Source organism: Cnephaeus nilssonii (assembly GCF_951640355.1).
Source record: "Cnephaeus nilssonii genome assembly, chromosome: 4".
In the NCBI taxonomy this organism is placed as follows: domain Eukaryota; kingdom Metazoa; phylum Chordata; class Mammalia; order Chiroptera; family Vespertilionidae; genus Cnephaeus; species Cnephaeus nilssonii.
This window is the reverse complement of record NC_137075.1, coordinates 98,618,226-98,638,980: the sequence shown is the minus strand read 5'-3', so window position 1 is coordinate 98,638,980 and position 20,755 is coordinate 98,618,226. Positions and strand designations below refer to the sequence as shown.

Below are 20,755 nucleotides of genomic sequence, written 5' to 3'. Positions count from 1 at the left end.
CTCAAATCATGAGTGATATTTTGTGAAACTGGAGACCATCTCACACATGTCTCTGTCAGACTGCGCTGATTCCTAAATTCCAAACTTCTAGGACTTGCGTCCTGCCCCCCAGGAGGCTGGGTCAGTGTGTGGTGGCATAGGCCATAGTTGTTTTTCTCTTACTTCCTGGTGATTAATCCACAGTTAGAATTAAAGCAATGGAATTCCAAATACTTTCTAAGGAATTCCCCCTTCATTACAACTGTTTTGGGGGAAACACCGTCTCGATATCTAAAGGAATTGCCTTCTCACAGTTTCCAGTGTAAGTGACAGGAATGTGCTCAGTTGCCTGCAGCAGAGCGAGCAAGCTCTGGCCTCTGTACCAGCCAGATCAGGGCGGGCTGGTCTCGCTGTGTCCCCTTTCCCGTGTCAGTGTGCGCTCTGGACCATTCCAGCAGCGGGGCCGACTGCAGGGGCCGTTCAGAACTACGGCGCGGAGGTCGGTCCTTCAGTGCCCCGAACTCAGACTTTGATTCGCTTTTTCCGGAATCTGTCTTGTATTAATTCTTTCCCTCATTTTATATTTTAAAAAGTGTTTAGCCTAGCTGATGTGGCTCAGTGGTTGAGCGGCAACTTATGAACCAGGATGTCAAGGTTTGATTCCCGGTCTGGGCACTCTATCCTCAGTACGGGGTGTATTCATTGATAGTTTTTTTTCTCTTTCTCTTTCTCTCTCCCCCTCTCCCTTCCTCTCTCTGAAATCAATTTAAAAAAAAACAAACATATTTTTTTAAAAAAACGTGTTTTTTTTTGTGGTAAAATACGTGCACCATAAAAAATACAGCATCTTAACCATTTTACAGTTAACCAGCTTAACCATTGTATGGATCAGTAGTATTAAGCACATGCACATAGCTGTGCAGCCAGTTCCTTGCAAAACTGAAGCTCTGAACCCATTAAACAATGACTTCGCCCTCCCTCCGGCCTCTGGAAACCACCATTTTACTTTCTATCTCTGAACCTGACTCCTCCAGGGACCTCATGGAAGTAGAATCATATATGTAGGATTTGGCCTTTTGTGCCTGGCTTATTTTACTTAGCGCAGTGTCCTTGAGGTTCATCCATGTTGTATCCTGTTCTTTCTTTTAGATATACCTATTCACATTTGCCAGCTTAGAAAAAAAGTACTCTTCTTAATTTGCTTTTTTTTTTCAAAAAATATTTTTTTATTGATTTCAGAGAGGAAGGAAGAGGGAGAAAGAGATAGAAACATCAATGATGAAAGAATTGTTGGCCGGCTGCCTCCTGCATGTCCCCTACTGGGGATTGAGCCCGCAACCCACGCATGTGCCCTTGACCGGAATCGAACCCAGGACCCTTTAGTCTGCAGGCCGGTGCTCTATCCACTGAACCACACTGGCTAGGGCCTTAATTTGGTTTTCATTAGACTTCGAGAAACTCCAGGCTGGTGAATGTACAGGTGTGGGTTGTGCCAGAGCCTCCCAGGGTCTTGGTTACAGTCCAGCCGATTCTCTCAGTGGAGAGAAAGCTCACGGGTGTAGAGAAAACACGTGACAGATCACATCATTATGCCAAGAGCCACCTTAGGGGTCCACGACCTGATGAGTCGCGGTGTCCCGTTGGGAGTTCAAAGCCATGCAGCCGGGAGTGTGCGGCCCAGGGAGTGATGGTGGACTGGGAGTCTCTGGCATTCGCTGGGTGTGCTGTTCAGGACGATACCACTCGTCTCTTGGGATTTGCAGGCTCAGCTCTGGTCTTAATGATCCGCTGGATCAATGTTCTCAAATGCCAGTTCACAAATGCCTTTCTGGCAGCCGCGGCCCTCTGGTCCTAGTGGTTGGCTTCCTTTGTCACAAAGCAGGTTTGGCTTACAGTTGCTGAAGGTCATGGAATTTTGTTAGCACCTCATTGAAATGAGACATTTGTGGCCCCGCGTTGTATTGTTTCTGCTAATACGAGCCCAGTGCCGCATTTCACATATGGTTAGCCTGTTTGCTTTTTCTAGTGTGGGATTTTGCCTCGGAGAGATTTTTTTTTAATGTTTTTATTGATTTCAGAGAGGAAGAGAAGAGAGAGAGAGAGAGAGATATCAATGATTCAATGATGGTAGAGAATCATTGATCCACTGCCTCCTGCATGCCCCCTACTGGGGATTGAGCCCACAACCCGGGCATGTGCCCTGACTGGGAATCATACCCTGACCTCCTGGTTCATGGGTCAATGCTCAACCACTCGGCCACACTGGCTGGGCAACCTTGGAGAGAGTCTCAGTGAAATTCCATCCACAGCTTTCTTCCGTGCAGAGGGGTAGGTAGGAGTTCAGTGCGGGGAGACTGGAAGAGGAAAGCCGGGAGGTGAGGGATGAAGTCGGCCCGTTGATGTGTTTGTGTCGGGACAGTGGGCTGGCCCCGCAGGCCCTGGTCTGGTCTTGGGCTGCTCACTAGATGACTTGGGCGATTCTCTTCCCCTCTCAGGCCCTCTATCTTATTGTCTATAGAAGGAGGAAGGTGAGTCCTGCCTGCCTACCCTCCCACAGGATTGGAGGGTACGCTGGAATAGTGTTGGTGGCTTACTCTGTAAACAGTAATTTGCTGTCCCAGCTTCAAGCAACATGAGCACCATCGTATGGTAATGAACACCCACTTTGGTAGATTGAAGAGGTCCTAGAGAAGTCGTGGCAGGGACCATACACAAGTCACCAGCACCTAGTACTGAGTGGAGAGTCCCCCACCTCCTCTCTTGGTTTGCCACATGAATGGGTGGTTTCCAGGGTGACTCAGGTTCTCCCACAAAGATCTTGACCAGCAGCGCCTTCTCTGAATTACTGGGGTTGACACACACTTTTAAGTAATTTCATATCATGTTGTTAAGCTCACTTTGAGCTTTAAAGTCCAGTGAACCAGAAACAGCTCCACATCAGGGGGACAAAATCAGCTTGCAGCCTCTCCAACCTGCAGCCACAAGGACTGTAACCATTGACCTTTCTATGGGCATTTCCTGTCCCTTCGAATCCTAGGAGGTTGGAGCTAGGTAAGTAAGTATGTCAGTAAAACTCCTGGAGGCCAGAAAAGGTGCCTTTAAATTCCCCTCCTTCACTTCCTGCATCCTTCTTAACACCCAGCACAGTTCTCAGTAAGCAGTTAATACATCCTTGAATCTGCTAATAGTTAGAAGATGTTGTTTTGAGGGACCATCCAAAAATAAAGAATGTAGAATATGGGGCCAGTGAGCTCCAAAGCTTTGTAATGAGAGTGACGTGAACCAGTTTACCTTGAGCTAGAAAGACCACAGTGAATTCATCAGTCACATGGGGGCCAGGCCAGAGCAGGTGGATGGCCAGTCAAATCTCTCTCCATTACTCGGCTATAGATTACACTGACCACCCAGCAGGGCAGCGGGAATAGCGATCGGAGACTTAGCTACGTTAAAAGGATGTTGTAGAAACCTTTAAGTAGATTTCTATGGTATAGAGAATTTTCCTTATCTAAACCACTGGATTTACCCGCCCTCGCTTCCCCATTTACCCCATCGCTGGCATCTACTCGGTTTCTCAGCCAAATCCAGGTCAGGATAAAGAGGAGATTTGGATGGCAATAAGCTAGATATTCAGGCTCCTGCAGTAATTCTCAATTATTGAATTCTCTTAAGCACCAACTCCTCTATAATGAAGTCCTCAGTTTTTAAATATCTTTAGAAATCAGGTGATTGAGTATTGGCAACAGCCAGCTTGCTGCTTCCTGCTTTCTTATGGTGAAATCCCAGGAGCCGGCTGGGGTTGTTAAAAGATAATCTTAAGCCTTTTAGTGCATATTATTCTTCATTCAACTTTGAGCTGCAAAGCCTCCGAACGGAATAGGCCAGGAATGAGACAGAAGAGAAATCAGCTTGCTGCCATCATCCCACAGCCCTGCGACCCCAGCCAGATCTGCTGTTGCCCCGGGCAACTCCTGGCCACCCAGAGGCCACCATAGGCAGAGCTGGGGGGGATCAGGGTGGCAGGAAAAGCCATTGCGGATATGGGTTATTCCTGCTCAGTCTGAACACAGTGGATCCAAAACACAGTAAAACAAAAGGTTCGTGTACATTGCAGGTCACAGTGTGTTTTCCAGCACACTTGACATCGTCTGCTGTTGAATAGTATTTTTGTGCTGTCGCTCTTTTCTTCCTTCTACTTCCCTATTGTGGAACGTGTCCGTGGACCCGCGATGCTGTTTGTACCTCTGGTAATGATGTGTCCCCGGCATTTCTCCCTTTGTTAACAGTGTTACGTTACTAGGGACCCTGGACGTCAGGGAAGCAGTCATCAATCGTATAGCCCTTCAGACTTCTTATTCTCCCTGAGCGTGTCCATCTGCCCAATTGCACATGTGCTATTCGGACGAACTTTTTATTTTGTCAATGTTGAAGGTGATTGATGATGCGTAAACCAGTATCATTTGCCATGGACTATTTTGGTGAAAGTAGCTTATGCTGCCTCTTGGGCTGGATGTAGTAATATATATATTTTTTTCTTTCTTTTTTTTTTTTTTACTAAGTGCTTTCTAACATTCAATGCTTGATTTAGAATAACCTGCTTTCCACTCCAAGGATATTTCACTCAGGCAGGCTCGGTTATAAAGTTTTTCACTGGGTATTTTAAAACAGTGAAAATGCTTGTCTATAAATGCAGTAAAGTGTCTTTGTGATATATTGATCTTCCTTATTTTCTTGCCTCTCTTGTTACCAGACTGTGGGTGGTGACATTTGAAAAATGTATTATAGGGGATGGAGTGCAACATTTTAAGCCAAGAAATTGAAAACAGGATGCGAAACAAGAAGGTAGGGGAGGGAGAGAGTCGATCAAGGTCATGTCTGTATATTAAGATTTGATGGTGGGAAAGCCAAGAGAGGCAGGTTTGCATTTATAAATAGGCAGGTGGCACCAGGAAGTGTTGGGAAAACCCACCTGATCTCAGGCAGGGATAGAAGTTCTTTGCCACATAAAATCATAAAACCAAGAACAACCAAAGGACTTACATGCATGCATATAAGCCTAATCAATGGACACAGACAACAGGGGGGTAAGGGCATGAATGGGGAGGGGTTGAGGGGAAATGGGGGAATAAGGACACATATGTAATACCACAATCAATAAATTAAAAAAAAAAAAGAAAAAAGAAAGAAAAAAGAAAACCAAGCAAAAGTTATAAGCTATGGTGTTGAACTGTGTGAATTTGCCATTTTGTTTATCTGCAAATAATTCCAATGCCCAGAAGGGAGCAGGGTCCAGATGGTAACCCCAATTCCACATGGACGGTTTCTGCACTGAAAGATGAAGCCCGTTCATCATAAAACAAAAGTAATGGTTTTTAAAGTTGCATTTTCAGAGGTTATAAATTTATTTATATAAAAGCCTAAGTGACCATTAAGACCAAATGACTGGAACGACCAGTCGCTATGATGTGCACTGACCATCAGAGGGCAGACACTCAATGCAGGAGCTGCCCCCTAGTGGTCAGTGCACTCCCCTGGCCTCTCCCCCTGGCCTACCAACCTCCTACAGCTCCTTCCTCCCCCCCACCCCACCCAGGCAACCTTCCGCAGTCCCTCCCCCCTGCCAACAGGCCCCCCCCAAAGGCCCTGATCAGGAGGGCAGCCGGCCAACCTCCTGGGGTCCCTCCCCCTGGGCAGCCGGCCCCCCCATAGGCCTCAATCGCCAGCCAAGCCAAGGGACCCCACCTGTGCACGAACTCGTGCATCAGGCCTCTAGTAATACATAACAGGGACTGCGTTTTGAGGCCATTTTGAGTGACATGCTCAGAGCACGGGTTGCTCGGAGTATAGTAAGTGAGTGTAAATGAGCCCATCCTTACGCTGCTTTCTCTTCTGTTTCAGCACATCAGGTCCACCCATTTGGCCGGGCAGTACCTTCTTCAAGAGAAATGGAGCCCTTCTACAAGGTAGGCCTCTACAAGCAGCCGTTCCCCTCCCCCTTCCCCACCATCTCTTCTGGTGCCAGCCAGCAGGGCTCTGTCCTGTTGAGGAGTGGGCACTGGAGAAGTGTGACTGCTGTGGGTCGGGTCTGGCATCGCTTCCTGCTCACATCTTCTGGTTGCTGTGAATTGCTAGTCTGAAACCAGGACTGTTCCTTTGGGTCTGTTGCTACTGGCCCTGTTCTAGACGTGTTTGGCTTGCTCTGGTGAACTTGGACTCACGCGGCCGTTAGGATGTGACAATAGCATCAACCAGGCAGTCAAAACAAACCCCGTTGCGTATTTTCAATGCTCCGGATGTTTTGGGTGCCTGTTGGCAGTTTGTTCACCATGGAGGGCCACGTATTCCTGGCTGACCCCTAACATCCACATGTGCCTGGATGGGTGACGGTGGTTCGTTCTGAGGCTCAGAGTTCAGACACCTCTCCCTTGTCCCCACAAGCCTCATTTGCGGGGGGACATCCTTCCTGCTGTCCAGCCCATGTTAGCCGCTGTGCCCAAGTTCCTGTGCAGTGTGCTCGAGGAATTCAAACTGTCTTTCATCTCTACTTTTGCAATTCAATTTCTTTGGAAATAGCCAAAGTTAAAGAAGAATAAATGGTTTAAAATAGCAGTAAGATGCATGCTAAATACTTTTAGAAAGTACTTTTGGGTGATTGCTGTTTTGGATATCTGCTCGATAGATCAGCTGGAATTGGCTGGCTCCTCAGGCCCCAATGACTGGCCAGATGTCAGAGTGGTACAGCGGGCCAAAATCAGGTGGATTTGTTTGGACCAAGGGGTTTAGAACTGTACTGGGCTTAAGGTGAGGCATTCCAGTGCATTTTGGTTGGCTTAGACATGTTTGGTTGGTTTAAGCCTCTTTTCCTTAAACGTACACACTGAGGGCTGGCCATGTGGGTGAATATAAATGTGGCTAAGAAAAGGGACGTTCATCTTCAGGTTTCTGGAGTAGCTCAAACAGTTTTGAATGATGTCACATGTTTGTCATTGTGTTACAGTTCATGCAGTTGCATATTGTCGTTCTAATAGTCTGTGAAATTGGGAACCTAAGAATGTCTTTGCATTTTTGCTTGGTACAGGGTGAAATTTAGGCAGGCAGGTTTGAGTAATGCTAATTTTAATGACCACCATAGACATCCTAATTATTTAAGAAAAAAAGGGAACTCCCTCCGCTTTCAGAAATTAATACACAATTTTTAAAAGATCTACTCTATTCCCCCTTTAGATGGTATATATGGAAATCAACCTTGATGAGCCTTTGGCTTTCTTCCAGGGAATTTCAAAGGGCTGTGTATCCCCACTTTCCCTCTAGATCCATAGCAATGAATATCACTGGTGTTTGAGTTATTTTCAGAAAAGGGATTTTATTTACTTAGAGCATTTTCTTATAGGCTTTTTATTCATTGAGTTTCACATTAGGTAAGATTTGCTCTAAGCACCTTACTTTTGGGTTGTTTCAGGCAAAAGCCCGAGGGGAAACATTGGTAAGTTTTCTGACGTTGAGTGGTTTGGCTGTGAGAGTCTGTCTTGTGGGTGGGAGACCTTTTTATCGCCCTGATAGGGTTAACAATCCTAATTACTCGAGGCATTGAGAATGAAATTATGACATATGTCAGATGCTCATTGAGGCCACATCCAATTTGGTGCAGCCCATTTATTTCTTTGTACATGTGAAAATCAGAAGGATCTTGGAGAGACTTTGGGAGTGTGGGCCGCGATTTGTCAACTTTGTTTTTCTGTGCTATTTCTTCATTTGCTAGATCTGTCTATGGAGTTCTCCAGACACTTACTGTGACAAGGTTTTTTGAACTATCCTAATTAATATTTCTATGTTTCTTTGGTGGGTGGTACTGGCTCATCAAGAACTCGCTGAAGCTCACAAGCAAACGTTTTGCAAAAAGGTAACGGTGTCTGAAAAAGGGGGCTGCCCTGACCCACCAGCGGAAGGGTCAGGTTAGACTCAGGTAGACGAAAACGCCCTGACTTACGCTTGCTTTCTCATCTTTGTACTTTACATTTTCAAAATATGCGCACATACCTTCTTTTTCCCTGGAACAAGCAGGAGGACATTTTTCTAGACGTCAGACTCTAGGCAATAACTCTGTTAACAGGTTCCAGCCACAGGGAGTGGGTTGCAGGTGAGCAGGGCTCCCTAAAGAGCCCAGTTTTGGGAAGTGGGGTAGAAGATGAAGCTTCTATCGGGTGACACAGGCCCAGGGACCAGCCAGCAGAAGCCCAGCCTGGCTGTGGGCCCCATTGGAGCAGAGCTGGCTGAACCAGCCGCACGCACGGGGAGGCCCTGCTGGGCGGAGTGGCCCTGGGCTGAGGCTACAAGAATGCATAGCAGCTAAGGAAGCAGACAAGTCACATTGTGTAGAGGACCCACTTGCTTTTGTCAGGGGGATGGAGCAGAGGGGCTCTCACTTCTTGGGAGAGTTGACACTTGAGTGAAGTCTTAAAAAATGGGTGGATGGGGCCTTGGAAAAAGGCATTGCAAAGAAGGGGCCACAGCAAGAGTCCGTGGGCACGAGAGGATCCCGAGAGCTTAGCCATGGGGATGTCATGGGGCAGGTGCGGATAACGAGGGACTTTGGGATGATGACGTCACACGCACGGAGATACGTTTAAAGAGAATAATGGGATACGGAGAAGAGGGAATAATGGAATGAGTGGGGCAAAGTGACATAACGGTGGCAGTGTTGTCTGGCCGTTGTGTGGTGTGTACGCCGTTGAGGAGAAACGTAGTACGGTTATTTTTTTCCCCAGCATAAAAACCAATTGCAAGAATTAACTGAAGTGCTAGAGGTCCTACTCGAGGGCGGCCTGTGTGTTTTGGTTCTTGCAGAATCGCTGGCAGGAGGGCCTGCTGAGTCACCTCGCAGTTTTGAGGATAATGGGGTAAGATTTGGTTTGGATTACACCAGGCATGGGTAGTTAACATAATTGGTCATTTCATCAATTCACAGCACTTATTTTAAATGCCATTTAGGCTGCTAGAGACAATTGTAAATGTGAGCAGTTCCCCTCGACTGGAGAGCACTTCAGTTCTTGTACAATGGAGACGAGCGGAGCGCCGGAGGGGACACCCATTGTTTCAGGCGCACCCAGGACGGGCTCACCGGAGAGGAGTGTGGCTCACCCGAGCCCCGCAGGGTGGCCAGCTGACCAGGGTCCCCTCTGCGTGTCTCTTTGTGTCTCGATTTGGGTTTCTGTGTGTATGAAATACATGTTTATTAATTTTATTAATTAATGCTGTTTCTTATCTTCCTCATTAAAAAGTAATGTGTTTTATATTTTTTCCAAACTCCCTAGCTCTCCCCCGCCCCCATAATTCATTCACCCATCAAACTTAAAATTAGGTGACATTGAACATCACCCTCAGGTGAATTATTCTAATGATCAGTGACTCCTCATTAAAGACATTTCTCACCCCTGGTCTGACCCTTCATCTGGTCCCTGGAGGTTTCGTCCCAGAGCTGCAGATGACATCGCTCTCCGTGTTCGATCCGTGCTTCTGCTGGAAGTGGCTACACACTACCCGGTCCGATCGTCCACTTCCTTCCTGCCGGCCGTCACAGGCCCTGTCGGCCTCAGCCCCCTACGGAGTTTTGTTCCAAGACAAGCTGCTGCCCTTGCAGCTCTGCCAGCCGACCGCTCGGACCCACCTGTCTCATTTCCAGCTCTTCCCCTGAGCAGGTGTTCCCCGCTCGCCCACACTGCCCCACCCACACTACCCCACCCACAAGCGCTTCCTTACTGCCCATCTCTGGGTGTCAGGCCCTGGGTGAGGCTGCAGATCCAGGGAAGCCCAGGGCCTGAGCCACTTACAGCCCGTGCTGGGCTCAGACCGCACGCCTCAGCCCTTCACAGAAAGGGGCTGGCGCAGCCACGGTGCTGTCACTAACGCCCTGCCGGCCTTCCTGGCTCTCCTTCCGCTTCCTTTTCCCTGTCACCCCAGGATTGGCCCCCTCCTTGTTACTAAATCCATTTCTATAGGATCCGGTAGTGGAATTAAATTCCATCACACACAGCACAGATTTTATTTCCATTCGTTTCGGACAACCCACTGGATGAGCTCATGAGACAGAAAGGGGACCTTCGAGGCGTGTCTGGCGCCCAGAGCCGGGCGGCGCTGCTGCGGCCCCCCAGCAGGAAGGAGACACGTTCTCCCGCTGTGAGATGGACGTTGTCCTGAGAGCACGCCGAGTGCTTGCTGCTGGGGGACCGTGCACAGGGTGATGACTGAGAGGACTTGCTCTGGGGAATGCCGGTTTCCCAAGTTCTAGGTAGTTTCGTGTACTTACTGTCTTGGGAGATCGGTTGTGTGCCGCCCCTCGGCACAGCCCTTACTCTCTGCCATCGCTATGCCAGGCGTCTTTACCGCTGCCACGTATGCCGTGCCTCACTCCGGCTGTATTCCGTGCCGTGAACGTCTCCAGAGCAAGTACTTGTAAAGCAGGAACACCTGGGAGTGGAGAGAGTGCACTGGTCACAAGTCCAGGAAGGGACCGCGGTTCTGGTTCCGACACCGCCACGTGGCAAACGTTGTGGCCTTGGGCGAGCCACGTGACATCCCGAGTCTTCGCTGTCTGACCTGGGCATTGAGGAGTGGACCTCAGGGATGGCAGGCTGGCAGAGGTTTTCTGCGGAGTACCCGCTCTGTCCCATTCCAGCAACTTCCCTAAAAGTAGGTCGAAATGGATTTTGAGGCTTAGCGCTGGCGCAGAGGAGAAAGAGTGCTCCCTCCAGCGGCTGCGTCTGCAGTGCAGCCAAGGAGGGGGAGGAGGGGTGGCAGGCTGGCCGGAGGTCCCCATCCTCCAACAGGGCACTTCTCAGGTCTCCTGGGTCTTCGGGAGGCAGCGGATTATCAGCGTGGGCAACCTGGAAGCGAACCCTGCCTTGGCTTCTTGGGCAACCGGCTTAGCCTCTCCGTGGGGATAATAATAATAATAACAACACTTGTCCGTCTTAAGGGTTTTGTGAGGATTTGGTACAATCGTATTAGTAAACCATTCAGAACATGCCAAATTCCCAACCAGAGTTAGTTATTGTAACATTTGCCAAAACTGTGAACCTTGGGAGAATAAGACAGGGCCAAAGTCCTCTGGCCGTGGTTTCCCTGTGTCCGGCAAAACCTTCCCTTCCGGTCCAGTTGGCGGGCCAGGAGTCTGGATTTGCCCCGAATCCTGTGGGATTTAAACATAGATCTGAAAAACCGTTTGTGCATCTCTTTATCTCAGGTTTCTTATAAATAGGACTGTTTCTTTGAGAGGTCAAAGCGTATGTGTGGATAGCGGGCAGAAGAGCAGAGATTTTTCCAGCCTCATCGACCTGGGTTTGAATGCCTCCGTCTCTGGGCGCCAGCGTCTGACCTGGGCCTCAGGTTTGATCGTCTGTAAAATGGGGCTTTGAGACGCGTCTCCCAGAATCCTTGTGGAGGTTAAAGGAGAATGTGAGTGCAGAAACATCCATGCAGCCCGCCGCCTGGCACCTCCAAAGTGCTTGGTAAGAGGGAAGGTTTCAGCAGCTTTGACGCTGTTTCCTGCCTAAGGTTTCTGGTCATGAATTCTGGCCGGTAGGTTCAAAGTGGAAACTCCAAAACCTCTCAGAGGAAGGGTTCTACCAAACTCCTCTTTACAGGGGTGCCATTCTCTCTGCCTGCTCCACCCGCGTGTCTTTTGCAGGTGAACCAGGGTGGCGCTGCGGACCTCGGGGCCTGCCAAGGTCTCGGGTCTCTGGTCGCAGGCACGTTTCTCCATGAGGACCCGTGGATCCCAGCTTCTGTCGGGCTAACCGCGCGCCCCCCCCCCCCCCCCCATTCTTCTTCCTTCACATTTGGTCGCAGCCCCAGGCTCTTTGGCTTCTTTTGTATAATCTGCTCCACAAGCTGACTCTTGTGCATTTTGAAAATGAGGGCATCTACCTAATGCATAAGTCTCCGGATTCTTGCCCTCGGGCACACCAGTTTCAAAAACACACACACACAACAGCAAAAAAAAACCTAATAATAGAAAAGGGAAAAGAACCCTCTCTACATCTTCCCGTCCTAATTGCCTTCTGTCCTCCTCGGCCTAGAAGCCCTTTGGATTTTAGGAGGGGCCCTTTCTCTTGGCATCGCTGGGCCTATTGTTCTGCACTGAGTCACTGGTACATTTATTTATGTAACTACAATGATGACGTCAGCTGGCTTGGTGTCTGCCATCAGGTGCCTCTAAAGGGGTGCTGCTCAGCGCTTGTAATCACCCAAGCTCTTGGCGGTCACCGAGAGCATGTTTAAAAAATATAAGGAAATGCAATTTCAGAAGAAGCTGCTGGTCAGTTCTGACCTTTGCCGTCCCTTGGGAATGCAGGTCTGCCCAATCTGCAGGTACCCGGCTGCCTGTGTCTGCAGCCTGGCGTGGGCCAGCCAGTAGCCCATGTTTTTCTTCATTTTTGCTGGTGTCTCCCTCTCCCTCTCCCTCTCCCTCCCTCCCTCCTAACTCCTACCTCTACACTCTACCCCTACCCCTACCTCCTCTTCCTCTACCAGCCGTTTCCATGAAAAGCCAGCGTTGCACCTGAGACAACGGCAGTCCTGTGAACAGAGGTGGGAGGTCAGAGTTGCCGGTTCCACTGGGGACATGGCTCTGAGAGCTTCCTCTGGGCCAGTGTCCTGAGCAAGGGAGAATCCCCGAAAGGAGTCAATCACCTGAGTCTTGCCACAATGCCAGCTTTATTAGGGGAGACTTCCCAATAAGCCATCGAGTCCCACGCAGGTGCACACAGAGAGGGTAGCTTATGCAATAGGAGCAAGCAGAGCAAGTGTCTGGTGTGAAGTCCTGGTCACTGGCCGTGTCTGTAGGTGGAGACACGGGCTTCAGTCTCAAGCCAGGCGCCTGCAGTGGCGGCAGGTGGCAGGTGGAGAGGAAGTCGGCAGGGCTCCGAGCATGACCCGAGATCCAGCCCAGCTCGAGCGTTGGGTGGTCAGAGCTCCGAGTTCTTACAGCCCCAGGGGTGGAGGTCCCACTCAGATTCATGTCCAGGTGGAGTCCTTATCCCAGTGTCCACACTTGTGGTTTTGGGTGTCCCAGGCCCCTTCTAAGGGCGCTCCTGTTAAACCCCAGCACCTCAGGCTTGACACAGCACTTGACATAACTGTCGTGGCTGACAGGACTCCATACTGGATTGTCTAAGAAGTCCTCCCTGCCCTAAAGCCGGGCACCTGCCGGGCAGGTATGGGTGACCTGACCCCTGCTATTCGGGGTGATGTTCAGTAGGAGCTGGACACTGAGGCCTGAGTTCAGGAGAGGGAAATCGGGAAGGGAGAGGGAGCTTTGGAAGGTGTGAATCCAGAAATGACCATTGAAATGATGTGCATGAATGAGGCTCTCGGGGGATATAGAGGGAAAAGATCCACATTGAAGACCCAGATTTATGATAGAAAGAGCTTAGTCAGAACAGCAAAGAAACTGGTTAGTCAGAAATGCGATCACTGAATGGAGGGCACAGACTTGCAGGCAGGAAGGGCAGGAGCCCGTGCTGTGCAGAGAAGCCAGGAGGGTGGGACCCCTGAAAAGCCGTCACCGGACTCTGATGATTAAAGTGGCACCAGGGCCTTCAGTGTGCAACCGCCAATCTGTCTGTCTCTGTGGACCCGCCTACTCTGGACATTTCATGTAAGAGGAATCAGACAGAATGTGACCCAGTGTGTCTGGCTGCATATATTCTTTACGTTGTTCTTTTATGAGCCTTATGCATTAGGTATCATTTCTCCCATTTTGTAGATGGGAAAAATAAGGCCTGAAGCAGTTTTCCTGCTTAAGGTTGAAAACCTGGACTGATTATTGGTTCAAAAGGGCATAAATAGTTCTAAACAATTTTCCACTTTAGATGTTTAGATGTTCTACAGTGTTTTGAGGAGAATCCTGTGATATTGCTTAAAAGCACTTTGTAATGAAATGACAAGACAAAAAGATGGGAATGGATGTTACGTTGTCTTCTTTCATTCAAGTATTTAAGGTGCTTCATTTCCCTTTTTGTCTCCATTCAGACTTTTGTAAACAGCTAACTGTAAGGTGCATTAGAGACTAGATAAAGAAAAGGGGAAATCCTGAAATTCATCATTCAGAGATTAATAGCAAGAGAGGAACCACCCCTTAACAGAACGGGTATTTTATTTGAGTCTATCTGAATTTTATACTATTAGATAGACATAGATATAGATATTTTATACCAATTATCATTCATCAACAGGAATATTTCCTTATAGTTTAATTCTTGAGCATGTAAAATGTGTCATTGTCTATGAAGTTGTTTAAGTTAGATTATAATGTAAAGATTATGCAACCTTGGATCATGTACTGTAAAGCCTGCTTTTATCAAAGTGCTCCATCTTCAGATACAACTGGAAAACCATTCCCCTTGGAGTCCTGGTTAGCCGTGCTTACATGGAAGTCTAGAAGTACTTTTATACAATCGCCAAGAGGTTATGATGAAGAAGAATTTTTTAGAATATACTCTGATCGAGCTGTTCACCTTACAGTTTCAGAAGTGAACTTGAAAGGCTCCACCTGTAAATGGCAAGAGGTCAAGTTTGTGTTCTTGTTTGGTTGCCTTGATGACTGAAAGGTGTGGCTGAGAACTGGGTAGTATGTGCCACGGTGTGTGATAGGTTAGGAGTGTATGCATGCGTGTGTGTGTGTGTGTGTGTGTGTGTGTGTGTGTGTGGCCTGTGCACTGAGGTATTTATCACTGCTTGTTGTGAGTCTGCAAGAATAAATCTCTCCCTTCCACCCCCTGCTTCTCTTTCTCTGGTGTCTCCATACCCAGCTGTCCTGTTGGCCTTTTCGAATGATGGCATAAAGATAAAAAGACCCCAGTTTTTCAAATCAGACATACCTGGATCCATTCCCTGCCTTGCTACCTAATTGCTGTCGACTTGGGAAAAGTTATGCAAAATATTGTGAACTACTTTAAAATTGAAAAATACCAGTCTTGCAAGAATCGTGTAATCGTTGTGAGGATTAGATGATAATCTGTTTGGCGTCCCTGACACTTAGTAGGTGTCCCACGTGCAGGTGTCATCGTGTGACCGGGAGAGAGGAGTATAGACCTTGGAGCTGGCCAGTCTTGGGTGCAGAGGCCAACCTCTGCCTGCAGCAAATCTGATGTGTTTGAGCCACTCCTTCCCAGCCGATCAGATAGGCGGACTTCATGGGATTCTGTGAGAAGGGAGACAGCGTATGTACCAGGGCTGGCACAGTGCCTGGTGATTGTTGAGTGTTCGATAAACAGAATTCATTACATTTATGATAACATTTCTTCACTTTCCTAAAGTTTTTAATACCTTCCATCCCTACGCAGCAATGAGGTAAAAATCCTTCCCCAGTTGAACTGAAGTTACGCCTTCAGGAGTGGTTAAGACTGTTTTCAGTCTCCGAAGCTCCGTCTGCATTAAGGCAAATGCCCACGAGACACGCGGCGGAGGAGAAGGAGGAGAAGGCGAGTCCTCGCCAGCTGTTCTTGCTGACACTTTGACGAAGATCTGGCAGAAACATTACATGGGAAAAGAGGCTTCCCTGGGGGCCGGGTGGAATGGCTTTTGATCCATTTCCCCGTTTCTTCCTCCTCTTAGTGTCTCTGAGCCAGAATACAAACTATTTGCAAAGATTCTAGACCGAGATGGGAGGGAGGGGAAGGAAGGACAGACCTGCTTGCAGTGAGAAAGGACTTCAGAGAATCATGAAAAGGATCGTGCTGAACTTGCCCCAGCTCATGGTCACCATAGCACCCTGGGTTGTTCCCTCTTTGGGCTGTGATTTTATATGTGTGTGCGTGTGTGTGTGTGCGCGCGCACGTGTGCATTTTCAGGATGGGATCATTCTGTTTATTTGACACGTGGCGGTGCGGGGTTAGAACCCAGGTCTGAGCCTGAGGAAACCTGCCAGCAGAGCTCCTGGGACCACCTCGGGTCCTGCACTTGGAGCAGGACTGGGAGGGCATCCTGACAAGAAGCCGGTGCCGTGTAGAAAGGCCTCCGGGAGACTTCCTTCTTTAAGCTTTGTCATTGGTAGGAATTGAAATAGGAAGTTTTCACGTTTAAACGTTTGCAGCTGCAGTAGGTCCAAGTTGGGGTGCTTACAGGGATGAGATGGGTGCCAATAGCTATATCCGGGCATCTTCCTCCACCTCTCACCCTCAGCTTGCAACATATATTCCAGTGGGAGGTGCCAGCTTCGCACAGGAGCTCCTTGGCCTCGGTGATTGGTTGCGGGACCCCCATCCAGGCAGAGTGCCACCTGGTGCTTCTTATCACGGGTCTGGAGGCTCTAACCCAGGGGTGGGGAACCTTTTCCTGCCAACGGCCATTCGGATATTTGTAACATTATTCGCGGGCCATACAAAAGTATCACCTTAAAAATTAGCCTGCTATATTTGGTCAGACGTTTAATTAACTTACCCCTAATGCCTTGGCAGGGCCAGACCAAATGATTTTGCAGGCCCCCTTACAGGGCCCCCCGGCCAGACATTCCCCACCCTGAGCTAGAGAATGTGCTGGCACCCACGGGCCTGCGGTGTATAATCAGCCAGTGTCCAAGAAGCGGCACCAAGGCAAAGAGGCAGCCACGAGGAGCCACCACCACCCTCCCGTGGTTGGACTGGATGAGCTCATAAACCCCCTTTTACTGAACTCAGCTTGATTTGTGTTTGTATTGGGGGGCGGGGAGGGGTGTGTATCCAAGTATCCTGACTAATAAGGACTCTCTAAATGAATAGCATCAGTTAAACTAAATACATATCACTGATGATTTCTGCATGTCAGCGAATTCCAACCTCGCTATTGTCTAAGAGGCCCACTTTGTGGTCTGGCTGCCACTTGCAAGAATGTAAGATGAGCTGGCAGAGCTTTTCAGAGACGGTGGCTTGACTTAGGCAAACAAAGTGGGATCACGGTAATGACAGTCCCCGTTCGCCTGTCCCCCAGCTCAGCGGCGCCTCTGGTGGAAATATTCTCGGAGAGGCTCACATTGAATTTACAAAGTGGCTGTTCACCTCTTGTGCTACAGATACCAGCCTTGAATCGGGCGTTTCCCGTGTTCCCAGAAAGCATTCCGAGCATCACTAGCATGACCACCCGGGTCATGTGACCACCCGGAGCCATGGCTGTGACCGGAGGGATAGGAGGGGTAGTCGGGGGCCCCTGGGGGTGGGACCATCACTTGGAAGCATGGGGGGGGGAGGGGTTGGGAGATGGAATGTTCTCCAGGTGCAAGTCAAGGTCATTTTCAAAGAAGGGAAAAGGAAACGTGTATTACCACAGCCCAGTCATTTGAAAAACACAAACAATGGTGCAAACACGTTAGGTTCCATGTGCAAGTATATGTAGCTAGTAAGTGGAAGGTCTAGGGCCAGAATGCAGATCTTCCCATTTGAGACTCTTCAGCTTCCTTTTCATGATAATGACCATCATCCATGGGTGTGCAAGACCTCGGAGGTTTCGGGGCACATGGCGGTGTCAGTCAATGTAATTTCCCAGAGGCCCGGAAGTTGAGTTAATGATGACGGGGCAGGGATTGCTGAAATGATTGCCTTAACTAGACTTGCCTCATTGGTGATAAAGAAGAGAGGGAAAATGGGATACAACCTCCCTTTTTGAGCAACCCACCTTGGGGTCTCTGTGAACTTCCCTTAGCAGCCAAAGTCCATCCCCAGAGCCTCAACTTTGGAATGCATCTAGGCTAGCTGGGACTACATAACACAGTGCCACAGACCGTTATTTCTCCGGAGGCTGGAAGTCCAAGTTCAAGGAGTTGGCAATTTTCGTTTCTCCTGGGCCTCTCTTCTTGGCTCACAGGTGGCCGCCTTCTCACCACGTCCACACGTGGCTTTTTCTGTGTGAGCGTGTGAGTGCGCTTCCTCTGGTCTCTCCTTAGAGGACACCAGTCCTATTGGGTGAGAGCCCCACCCTTATGCCCTCATTCAGCCTGAACTCCCTCTTTAAATGCTCTGTATCCAACTCCAGTCAAAGTGGGGGTTAGCGTTTCATCATGTGCATTTTGGAAGGGACACAGTTCTGTCCACAGCAGTGAATTCCATGCGTATATTTCACAAACAGCCCTTGCTTTCCTGCAGCGTGCTAGGTACCCTTCAGGTGCTGGGATGGAGGCCAGAAGACCTCCAGCCTCAAGGAGTCAGCGGTCCACCTGGGGGACAGAATCACCAAAGAGCCTTGATGGTTCGCGCCATTGCAGAAGGGCTTAGATTTGGGGTGAGGGAGGAAGTTGTTGCTTGTTGCTGGCCCTGTGGCTTCTAAACCTGCTCTCCCCCCCCCCCCCCCCCCCCCGCCTCCCCTGAACTGTTCAGCATGGTCAGCTGTATGATCCTCAGTCACAGCGTTGTTCCAGGCACTGATACAAAAGAGGAGCCATTATGTTTGCAGCAATGGCAAAAGCATTCATTTAGCCAAGCTCACAAAATAATGAAGCCCACTCCAGAGGCATGGGCCACGAACAAGCGCACACGCAGGGCTGTTGGTTGTGTGATGTGTGTGTATTCGAAAGCAAAGGAGGAATGTGGTGAGGCAGGGTGGAGAGGGGACAAGTCGCCATGTCCCTTTTGGGTAGCTTACCTTATTCCTCCCAGTTAAGAAGACGAGAAGATGAAAGAAAAGTGTTCCAGCCAGAACTGTGGGAAGATTCTGATAAAGGTTGACTCTGAGAAGACGAGGATGGCTAGATAATGGGGACTTGGGGTAGGTGGCACAATTCAAATATTACGTTGAACGTGGCCAGCATGGCTCAGTGGTTGAGCGTCGACCTATGAACCAGGAGGTCATGGTTTGATTCTTGGACAGGGCATATGCCCAGGTTGTGGGCTCGATCCTCAGTGTGGGGCGTGCAGGAGGCAGCCGATCAATGATTCTCTCTCATCACTGATGTTTCTCTCTTTCTCTCCCTTCATCTCTGAAATCAATAAAAATATTTTTTTAAAAGTCTTACGTTGAAGTTGGCATATAAGAAAGGGTGAAGAATGAAGAGCTGACGGTCATGAACACGGGTAACTGCTACAGGCGGAGGGCCTTGTCTCACATGGGCACAGTGCGTGGTGCTCAGGGTGACGTGAACGGTAGTGGTCATAGCTGGGCTGAACCTGGAAGGAGGTGTGATCAGCTGAGCTGACCAGGGGCGCCGAGAGGGGCAGACCGGGACGTCACTTTGGGTGGAGGTGAGGGTGGCGGGGGCAACAGGGCAGGTGGGGGAGCTGTTAGAGCCTCAGGTACCATTAGTCCAGGATGCCTTTGCATCGCTCCATTACCCTGTCTATTTAGGGGGAAAAGAGTCACATCTTAAATCAGTGTAATTTAAAGAGAAATGAAAATCCAGCTCAGAACCCAAGATGCAGCCTCTTCAATCTCACTTGCTAGTTCCCAACTTAATTTTTAAAATTAAGACACCTCTAACGAGACTCAAAATTGTTCACAATCCAAAATGTAGTGAAGGGAAATAAGATGCTAAATGAGAAAATGGGTTCTATTTCAAAAATGATCAGAGTGTGTGTGTTTGTGTGTGTGTGTGTGTGTGTGTTTTGGGGAGGTCAGGAGGTGGGGTAGTTCTTTTCTGTATAAGGCCGTTTAACTATAAATGGAGTTTGTTAGACATGTGAGTCAATGAACTTGGAGGAAAATGGCATTGCTGAAAATAGCTTTTGTGCTATAGAAATGAGTTTGGCATTAGAGGAACCTGGCTTTGAATCCTGACTCTAACATTCATATTCTCTCCCCCTCTCCCCCCGCGCCCCCCCCCACACACACACACACACATTCATTTGCACATTTATGCCTCATGGCTTGGTCAAATGCTAGACCCTGCCTTCTGTGTCATCATCTGTAAGACCAGGATGCCACCTGCCTCTCAAGAAGTAAATGAAATCACATGCAGGCCAGCGCTCTGTGGCTCTGACGGGGTGGTCACCGTGGCTCTGTGTTGCCCCCAGCCAGAGTGCAGAGGGGACAGTGTGCAAAGAGAAATCAAGGTTGTGGTTACCTTTGGGGTGTCAGATAGTGACTAGAGGAGGGACGGGGGGGCTCCTGAGGAGCTGGCTGAATTGTGAAAACTGGCTGACTGTACATGGATGTGGGCTTTCCTGGGTGTATGTCACTTCAGTCAAAAGTTTCAGAAATGATTGGGCAACAGAAATTTCATTACACCTACATGATTTCATATTTCCATTATGCACATGTACTGAACCTCAGAGTTCTTACATGATTGAAAAAGAGATTGTCATTGATTTTATTAAATCAGTGCTGGGGGACACACCAAAAAGCAGGAGTTTCTCTCACAATTCGAGCGTGCTTTGTGCAGGCCCGCTGAGCACGCTTGTTACTGGTATTGTTAGTACGGCACTTGGATTCCGTGTGGAACATGCCGCTGGCAAAGGTGGCTGAAACGTCAGTCTCTCCTGAGAGTGGGTTTGTTGTTGTCGTCGTTTTTAACATTCACACCCAGGGAGTTAGGTTCACAGATGTACTAGTAGGTTCAGATGAATTTATGTGACTGTAAGTGCAATTAGGGGGGAAAAAATTAAACCTCTTTAATAAAACTCTGAGAAGGTCTCATTTTTTGCCAAAATATATAGGAAACTTGTACAGACTTTAAAATTTTTACCTAAATAAAAATGTTTTTTTTAATTCCATTATCATATCTTGATGAATAGATGTGTTGGTAAAGTAATTGATTTGGAAATCATTATTTAAACCTTGAAATGTCGTAGCAAGCATTTTGTTAGTGTAAACAGTGTGTTTG

The 20,755-nt window shown here is 48.6% G+C and overlaps 1 protein-coding gene across 6 annotated transcripts in view; it reads left to right on the top strand.

Moving 5' to 3' along the window:
- Positions 1-20,755, top strand: part of FOXN3 (forkhead box N3) — a 362,669-nt gene that overhangs the window by 241,620 nt on the left and 100,294 nt on the right. For all 6 annotated transcript variants that reach the window (XM_079769192.1, XM_079769193.1, XM_079769194.1 and 3 more), the window contains one exon: positions 5,875-5,939. In XM_079769192.1, coding sequence (XP_079625318.1) covers positions 5,875-5,939 — 65 coding nt within the window. The remainder of the gene's footprint in view (positions 1-5,874; positions 5,940-20,755) is intronic.